The following is a 9,399-nucleotide window of genomic DNA, read 5'->3' as shown; positions in this document are numbered from 1 at the left end:
ACGGAGGCGGCCGGAGGCCGGGAGCCGCAGTCGCTGTAGCCGGGCCCCGCGCTCCGCCCCGGCCCGGAGCCGGCAGCCCCGCGCCCAGCCATGGCCCTGGTCACCCTGCAGCGCTCGCCGACCCCCAGCGCCGCCTCCTCGGCCAGCGCCAGCGAGGTGAGCCGGGCGGGCGGGCGGGGAGGCCCCGGGCCGGACCCGGGGGAGGCCGCGCCAGGCCCCGGGCTGCGGGCAAAGGGGGATGGACCCGTCCTGCCCCCCCCACTACCGGCAATACCCCCCCGTGACCCTGCCCCCCCGCAATACCTCCCGTGCCCCCCCCGCCATAACCCCTGCCCCCCCCGCTACACCCCCCGCGCCCCCCACCCCGCTACACCCCCTGCCGCCCCCACTACCGGCAATACCCCCCCGTGACCCTGCCCCCCCGCAATACCTCCCGTGCCACCCCGCCATAACCCCTGCCCCCCCCGCTAGCAGCAATACCCCCCGCCCCCCACCCTGCTACACCCCCTGCCGCCCCCACTACCGGCAATACCCCCCCGTGACCCTGCCCCCCCCGCTACCGGCAATACCCCCCGCCTCCCCACCCCGCAATACCTCCCGTGCCCCCCCCCGCTACCAGCAATAACCCCCGTGCCCACCCGCCCCCCCACCCCGCTACACCCCCTGCCGCCCCCACTACCGGCAATACCCCCCACCGTGACCCTGCCCCCCCGCAATACCTCCTGCCCCCCCGCCATAACCCCTGCCCCCACCGCTAGCGGCAATACCCCCCGCCCCCCACCCCGCTACACCCCCTGCCGCCCCCACTACCGGCAATACCCCCCCGTGACCCTGCCCCCCCGCAATACCTCCCGTGCCCCCCCCCGCTACCGGCAATACCCCCCGCCTCCCCACCCCGCAATACCTCCCGTGCCCCCCCCCGCTACCAGCAATAACCCCCGTGCCCACCCGCCCCCCCACCCCGCTACACCCCCTGCCACCCCCACTACCGGCAATACCCCCCACCGTGACCCTGCCCCCCCCACAATACCTCCTGCCCCCCACCCCGCTACACCCCCTGCCGCCCCCACTACCGGCAATACCCCCCCGTGACCCTGCCCCCCCGCAATACCTCCTGCCCCCCCGCCATAACCCCTGCCCCCCCGCTACACCCCCCGCGCCCCCCACCCCGCTACACCCCCTGCCGCCCCCACTACCGGCAATACCCCCCCGTGACCCTGCCCCCCCGCAATACCTCCCGTGCCACCCCGCCATAACCCATGCCCCCCCCGCTAGCAGCAATACCCCCCGCCCCCCACCCTGCTACACCCCCTGCCGCCCCCACTATCGGCAATACCCCCCCGTGACCCTGCCCCCCCCGCTACCGGCAATACCCCCCGCCTCCCCACCCCGCAATACCTCCCGTGCCCCCCCCCGCTACCAGCAATAACCCCCGTGCCCACCCGCCCCCCCACCCCGCTACACCCCCTGCCGCCCCCACTACCGGCAATACCCCCCACCGTGACCCTGCCCCCCCCCACAATACCTCCTGCCCCCCACCCTGCTACACCCCCCTGCCCCCCCGCTACCGGCAATACCCCCCCGTGATCTGCACCCCCCCGCAATACCCCTTCCCCACCCCCCGCAATACCCCCTGCCCACCCCGCTACCAGCAATACCCCCACCGTGACCCTGCCTCCCACCCCGCAATACCCCCTGCCCCCTTTGCTACCGGCAATACCCCCCCGTTAACCTGCCCCCCCAGCCCGCAATACCCTCTGCCCCCCCGCTACCGGCAATACCCCCCTGTGACCCTGCCCCCCGCGCTGTACACCCCGTATCCCCCCGCCCCCCACCCCGTAATACCCCCTACCCCCCCCCCCGCTACCGGCAATACCCCCCCCCGTTTCCCCCCCTGCTACCAGCAATAGCCCCCGTGACCCTGCCCCCCCGCAATACTCCCCGTATGCCCCCGCCCCCCCGTGCCCTCTGCCCCCCCACAATACTCCCTGCCCTCCCCGCTACCGGCAATACCCCCACCGTGCCCCCTGCTGTACACTCCCCGCACCTCCCACAATACCCCCTGCCCCCTCCCGCTACCGGCAATACCCCCACCGTGACCCTGCCCCCCCATATCCCTCCACCCGGCAATACCCCCTGTGCCACCTGCTCCCCCGCTGAACACCCCCCGCCCCCACACCCCGCAATACCCTTGCCTCCCCTGCTACCGGCAATACCCCCCGCCTCCCCCGTGACCCTGCCCCCCCACAATACCCCCTGCCCCCGCTACCGGCAATACCCCCACTGTGACTCTGCCCCCCCACCCCACAATACCCCCTCCGTGACCCTGCCCTCCCCATACCCCTCAACCTGGCAATACCCCCCGTGCCCCCTGCTCCCCCGCTGTACACCCCCTGCCCCCACACCCTGCACTACCCCCTGCTCCGCGCAATACCCCCACTGTGACCCTGCCCCCCCGCAATACCCCCCCGTGCCCTCCGCCCCCCCACCCTGCAATACACCCACCCCTGCAATACCCCCCCGTGACCCTGCCCCCACACACCGCAATACCCCCGTGCCCCCTGCCTCCCCGCTGTACACCCCCCGCCCCCACACCACCCCCTGCTCCCCACAATACCCCACCATGACCCTGCCGCCCCGCAATACCCCCGTGCCCTCCGCTCCCCCACCCCGCAATACCCCCTGCACCCCTGCTACCGGCAATACCCCCCCATGCCTTCTGCCCCCCTGCTGTACACCCCCTGCCCCCCCACCCAGCAATACCCCCTGCCCCCCCCTGCTACCGGCAATACACCCCCGTGCCCCCTGCCCACCCACAATACCCCCCGTGCCCTCCGCCCCCCCTCACCCCGCAATACCCCCTGCACTTGCCCCCCTGCTACCGGCAATACACCCCCGTGCCCCCTGCCCACCCACAATACGCCCCGTGCCCTCCGCCCCCCCACCCCGCAATACCCCTGCACTTGCCCCCCTGCTTCCGGCAATATCCCCACCGTGACCCTGCCCCTCCGCTGTACACCCCCTGTCCCCCGCCCCCAACACCCTGCAATACACCCACCCCTGCAATATACCCACCGTGACCCTGCCCCCCGCTGTACACTCCCTGCTCCCCAAACCCCGCAATACCCCCTGCCCCCCTGCTCCCTGCAATACCCCCCCGTGCCTTCCGCCCCCCCGCAATACCCCTGCCCCCGCCTCCCTGCTGTACACTCCCAGCCCCCCACACCTTGCAATACCCCCTGCCCCCCGCTATACACCCCCTGCTTCCCACAATATACCCCCTGTGCTCCCTGCTCCCCCACTGTACACTCCCTGCCCCCCTGCTCCCTGCAATATACCCCCCGCTGTACACCCCCTGCCCCCACACCCCGCAATACATCCACCATGCCCCCTGCCCCCCCTGCTTCCCATAATATACCCACTGTGCTCCCTTCTGTATCCCCACTGTGCTCACCACACACCGCTATACCCCCATGCCCCCTGCCCTCCATCACCCACCGTGTCCCCTGCCCCCATCCCCGCTGTACACCCCCTGCCCTCCAAACCCCGCAATACACCTGTCATGTCCCCTGCCCCACACCCCCAGCTATATGCCCACCGTGCTCCCTGCCCTCACAACTGTACACCCCCTGCCCCCCACACCCTGCTGCACACCCCCACCCCTCACACCCCACAATACCCCCCTTGCCCCCGCCCCCACAGCCCGCACTACCCCCTGCTCCCCGCAATATCCCCACCGTGCATCCCCCCTGCTGTACACTCCCGCACCCCACACTCTGCAATATACCTCCCGCCATACAACCCCTGCCCCCCACACCCCTCGATACCCCCTGCTCCCCGCAATACTCCCACCGTGTGCCCTGCCCCCCGCTGTACAGCCCCCATGCCTCCCGCTGTACACCCCCCACCCCCACAATATACCCCCCTACCCCCCCCAACAGTACACCCCCTGTGCCCCCTGCCGCCCACTATACACCCCCTGCCCCCACACCCCGCAATACCCCCTGCTCCCCGCAATACTCCCACCGTGTGCCCTGCCCCCCGCTGTACAGCCCCCATGCCTCCCGCTGTACACCCCCCGCTGTACACCCCCCACCCCCACAATATACCCCCCTACCCCCCCCAACAGTACACCCCCTGTGCCCCCTGCCGCCCACTATACACCCCCTGCCCCCACACCCCGCAATACCCCCTGCTCCCCGCAATACTCCCACCGTGTGCCCTGCCCCCCTGCTGTACACCCCCGGCTCCCCACAATATACCCCCTGTGCCCCCTGCCCCCCCGCTGTACACTCCCTGCCCCCACACCCCGCAATACACCCACACCCCGCCGCTCCGAGCCAATGGGGGCGGCGGGAAGCGGCGCGAGAGGAGGGATGTGCTGGCCACCGCTTCCCGCCGCCCCCATTGGCCTAGAAGCGAACCAGGTCCAGTGGGAGCCGGGATCAGCCGAACCTGCCGACGTGGCAGGTAAACAAACTGGCCCGGCCCGCCAGGGTGCTTACCCTGGTGAGCCGCGTGCCAAAGGTTGCCAACCCCTGCTATATAGCCTTGCCTCTACAGAGCCCATACTCTGCTATATCCCTCTGGCCCATACACCTGCTGTATAACTCTGCCCCACTCTGTCTCCTGCCTCTGTACAGCCCACACCTGCTGTACCCTCTCTGCCCCAATCACTCCACTATACCTCCTTTCTCTGCACCAGGCCCCACACCTTACTATACTCCTCTGCCTTATTACCACCACCATATGCCCCCACTTGTGTTATCTCCTCTGCCCTGTTCCTCTTCTCCTGCCCTATACACTCCTGTATCCTTCCCCTGCCTTATAAGCCCCAAAGACAGGCCCTGTGTTCCCCTACCCTAACCCTCCTCGCTCTCCTGTGTCCTTCCCTACACCCCCACGCCTTCCCTTTACGCAGCATCCCACTTTCCTGGGCCTCACTCCCATATACTTCTCCCTGTGTCCCTTCTCCTATCAGGTTAACAGTCCTATTTGTCACCTGTCAAATCCCTGTCACTCACCCGTATGGGAGGTGATGGGGAGTGGCTGGTAAAAATCTCATTGACTGTCCCCAGCCCAGGGATGCTCTTTGTTTACTTTGTTCATTCCAAACTGTGGACCTGGGACTCAGCCTTTACTTCCCTGGGGGCACTGCCCTAGCTCCAGGTTGTGAGTTTGGGTTTACCAAGCCACGAGACACCGTTTATTTTCTAACTGTGTTCACTGAAAAATGCTGAATGCAGTGTTGTAGCCGTGTGGGTCCCAGGATGTTAGAGAGACGAGGTGGGTGAGGTAATACCTTTTATTGGACCAACTTCTGTTGATGAGAGAAACAACCTTTCAAGCTGCACAGAGCTCTTCTTCCTATCAGAAGAAGAAATCATAGAATCTCCGGGTTGGACGGGACCTCAGGAGGTCATCTAGTCCAACCCCTGCTCAAAGCAGGACCAATTCCCAACTAAATCATCCCAGCCAGGGCTTTGTCAAGCCTGACCTTAAAAATCTCTAAGGATGGAGATTCCACCACCTCCCTAGGTAACCCATTCCAGTGCTTCACCACCCTCCTAGTGAAAAAGTTTTTCCTAATATCCAACCTAAACCTCCCCCACTGCAACTTGAGACCTGAAGAAAAGCTCTGTGTAAGCTCAAAAACTTCTCTCTCACCAACAGAAGATGGTCCAATAAAAGATATTACCTCGCCCGTCTTGTTTCACTGAAAATGTTATAAAATCATGAAAATATTTCTGTTTCCATAAGGGTTTTTAAAATCTTTACTTAAAAAAAAAAAAAGTATAAAACCTAAATTTTGTACATAAACTATTGATTGCCCTGTGAACCTGTGAAACAGAGAGACCTGATTCTCATCTCATTTACACAGTTATAAATCAGGAGTAATCCCACTGAAGTCAGTGGGGTTACACGGGTTTTAATCTAGTGTATGTGAGAGATGAATCAGGCTTTTGGTGTGTCTGTCTTGTCTTTGGAGTGTTTCTGCATTATGTCTATTCAGCATCATATTATGTAAGGGTATAAAGCTTTTTTTCAAGGAAGTGGGGGTCTCCTTCTGTGGTACACAGTATTGGCTCACCTGTGCCATTTGATGCAATAGAGTGTATTCCAAAGAAGGGCAATTCCTTTTCAAAAGCATCTTTTTGAGCCAGGAACAGAGATGCTTTAAGTGGCACATAGAGAACGGCGGAGGTAGGATATCTCCCCCTACTCTCCATCCTAATGGTCCCTTCTGATCTAAAAGTCCATGAATCTGTGAATCACCCCTGGAAATTTAAACATTTTTGGTTTGTATAATGTTAATTAAAAACAAGTAATTTCTAGCCAAACTGTGTCTTTGTTTTCCCTGATCTGTTAGACTCTTTCTTGTAAATATGGATTTACAGGCTCTACAAAGGCTGAGTCTGTAGCAAGTATGTATTTAGAGATTTTTTAAAAAAGGGAATTATTGACCCAAAAGTTCTTACTGACTATGAAAGAGCTCTTACAGCCTGCTTCTTAATAACACACAAACAAGTATGGATTTATAAAATGGATGCTAATGTTGTCTTCAGGGGAGTTGTCATAGTGTCAATATGGCATGTCAGAAACCCTTATGAATTTTTTTCGGAGAAGAAAATCAGTTTGCACAGTCGCTAATTTTTTATAAATTCAAATAGCTCCCTTGACCTATCAGATCTCCAGCAACTTTTCTGCTGTAAGCAAAGCCCCAATCCTGCAGGCTCAGCTGTCTGCTTGGGCAGGTCACGGTGCAGAATCAGGGCCTAAAGAGCAATCTATCCTTCCGCGATGCAGACTTCAGCATGCTCTCACGTGAAGAGCCATGGCTTGACATCACTCAGAGTGCCTGGGACATACTGGGGGATGAGTGGGTGCTTGAAATGGCATTGCCAGTGATGGGTCCAATGCAAGACAATGATATTTTTATATAACCCAGCAAATACCCAGTCGAGTTGCCAGCCTTGTCAGTTCGCATAAATGTTCTGTCCAAAGAGCTAAAGCCAGTTAAGAAGGTTTCTGTCCTCTGTAATGTCGAACCCTTAATTCTTCCTATTGTGCCTATTTTTGTTTATTTTTAAAAAAGGTCAACTTGAAACCTAGTCTGTTTGAAAAAACGAGTGTCAAGTAGCTTCAGGTTCTGAATCTCCCTGATGATATTTGTGGTTTCACACACATTTTTACAATCACAATTTTAAAAAAATGTTTGTATGTTCCCCCATTGCTGTGTAACAGACAAGTGGGGGAGCTCACCAAGTCCCCAACACTGCAACTGAATCCAGGCAGTTGGACCCTGCGTCCAGTGATTTCAATGGATTTCTTGAAATCACTGGGACTCCACATGGGTCCAGGGGGTTTTCTGCAGGAGTCTGACTTCAGGATAAGGACCCAACTGATAGTACGCTAAGTGGTGGTAAATGCACAAAGTAAACAAACTATAAAAATAGAGGAAATATATTTTTCTTCAAAGCTCCATCAGTCACAGTAATCTTGCATTGCTTTTTAATATCTCCTTTCCACTGAATAGATGTACGTCTAATATACAGATTATGCAAAGCTGTAATAGAGCTAGTGTATCATCATTTCAATGTCCAATAACAAATTAAGACCCATAACTACTAGCTATGAGCAGCAAATTCTTTGGCATCATTAACTCTGACCTTTTGAAGTCTGAACATTTAAAACCCGCCTCTAACCTTGAAAATTTTGTTAAAACCCTTTTTTTTAGTTGAGGTCCACAAAAAACATTTAAGGGCATTGTACATTGTACAGCAGAAGGACGCTCCAACTGGTTGTGGCCATTGGCACTACTGCAATAGAAACGTTAATAAAAACCGGTAGGACACTTATGCTTTTTTAAGTTTCAAGGCCAAATTAACGTCTGCTGATTTGTGTAAAAGCCACATTTGTGCTGAGGCTCACCAGCTGTGTTAGGTGTTACTCTTGCTTCGAATGGCCAGGTGACCTTACCTTGGTCGGTGAAAATACTTGCAAAAAATTCAGAAAAACAAATCCATGGCCGTTTAGGAAGATGATATTTATCAGTAGGCTGCGCGCGTTGAACTGGGGAGAGAGCTCAGATCTTCCTGGCCTAAACGCAGAGGCACCTGCTAGAGATCAGCAGCATAAGGTTTATGAAACAGAGTTGGACAGTTTTGATTCCATCCATCATAGTGACACTCTGCCCCATTCCTTGAAGGATTTACGTACGCCCCGCTCTTTGCTAACATTCTGACTTCAATGGGAGGGCTGTGTGCACATCCCTTGTGATGTCTAGGCAATCCATCCGCAAGCCGATCTGCCCTCCAGCTTGCAGGGTTGGGGCTTAATGGTCTTAAACTCCCTGTGAGCCCCTTTGACATCCTGCACCGGGTGAAATATTTTATGTGGCTGGATAGCACTATGTTTCTGTGGACATTGAAAAAAAATCATTGTTTTAAAAAGTGTGAGGAATTTTTGATGATAAGGAGGAAACAGCCAGTGCATAACATGTTCTCTATCCCTCTTTTCCCTCCTTAGCTGGAGGTTGGCAGTGATGAAGATCGCAAATTAAACCTGAGGTGAGCAGAACCATTTAATTCATGCTGTTCTAAACATTGTTTCCAGCACCGTTGAACTTCTGCCATGTGATTTCCTAGGCCCTGATCCCACAGTGAGCTTTGGGCAGCCAGACTCTTGCTCCCATGAAGACCCCAGGGCCTCTAGTGAGCTGAGGCCGATCACTGAGCTCTCTCATTTAGTTATTTTATTTTTGATCTTGGCATTTAACATTTAAAAACTAAAATGAGGTTTAATTTTCTTGTCAGGAAAAAGGTGGAAAATTGTTTATGAAATTCATCCACAACGCTTATTAATTATCATAATGTGTCTTGTCTCTAATGGTTTGGGCTTCTTTGGGGGGGAGGTTATGCCCTTTTTTGAGGGGTGTGGAGAAATGGTGGAAATGGAGCCCTTATCTGTTCGCTTTTGACTGTTTAATGGTCAATGATTGAATTCATTTCATGTTGGAAATAAGAAGTTGCTGTTATCAAGTGAGGAAGGGAAAAGGAAAGGAACAAAAGAAATAAGCGAAGAGAGGGCTGAGGTAAGTAACCCAGAGGAGATGGGAGAGGGCTTTCATGCAGAATCCGTTGATGCCCCACAATCTCCAAACGTAGCTGTCTGAAGGGAAAGCTTAGAAACTCTGCAGTATCTTAGCAGGCTTGTTCTTTCCATTTTCTCGTCTCCTTGGCCCAGTTTTAATGTCCATTTAGGCAGTTGGTTGGTTTGTTTTCTATTTGTCATTGCTTTTTTCATAACTTCGGGCACACTGAGTTCATGCGATATTGCATGATGTGTCTGTGTTACATGCTATTGGAAGTTCGATTTCCCTTTACAACCTGATACACC

At 56.7% G+C, this 9,399-nt stretch overlaps 1 protein-coding gene across 2 annotated transcripts in view; it reads left to right on the top strand.

Moving 5' to 3' along the window:
- The window catches only part of SSH1 (slingshot protein phosphatase 1), a 62,589-nt gene continuing 53,190 nt past the window's right edge, over window positions 1-9,399 (top strand). For both annotated transcript variants that reach the window (XM_054006621.1, XM_054006623.1), the window contains exons 1-2: window positions 1-156; window positions 8,530-8,570. In XM_054006621.1, coding sequence (XP_053862596.1) covers window positions 91-156; window positions 8,530-8,570 — 107 coding nt within the window. In that variant the 5' untranslated portion in view covers window positions 1-90. The remainder of the gene's footprint in view (window positions 157-8,529; window positions 8,571-9,399) is intronic.

Source organism: Malaclemys terrapin, chromosome 16, assembly GCF_027887155.1.
Source record: "Malaclemys terrapin pileata isolate rMalTer1 chromosome 16, rMalTer1.hap1, whole genome shotgun sequence".
Taxonomy (NCBI): domain Eukaryota; kingdom Metazoa; phylum Chordata; order Testudines; family Emydidae; genus Malaclemys; species Malaclemys terrapin.
This window is presented reverse-complemented; position numbering and strand designations above follow the sequence as displayed.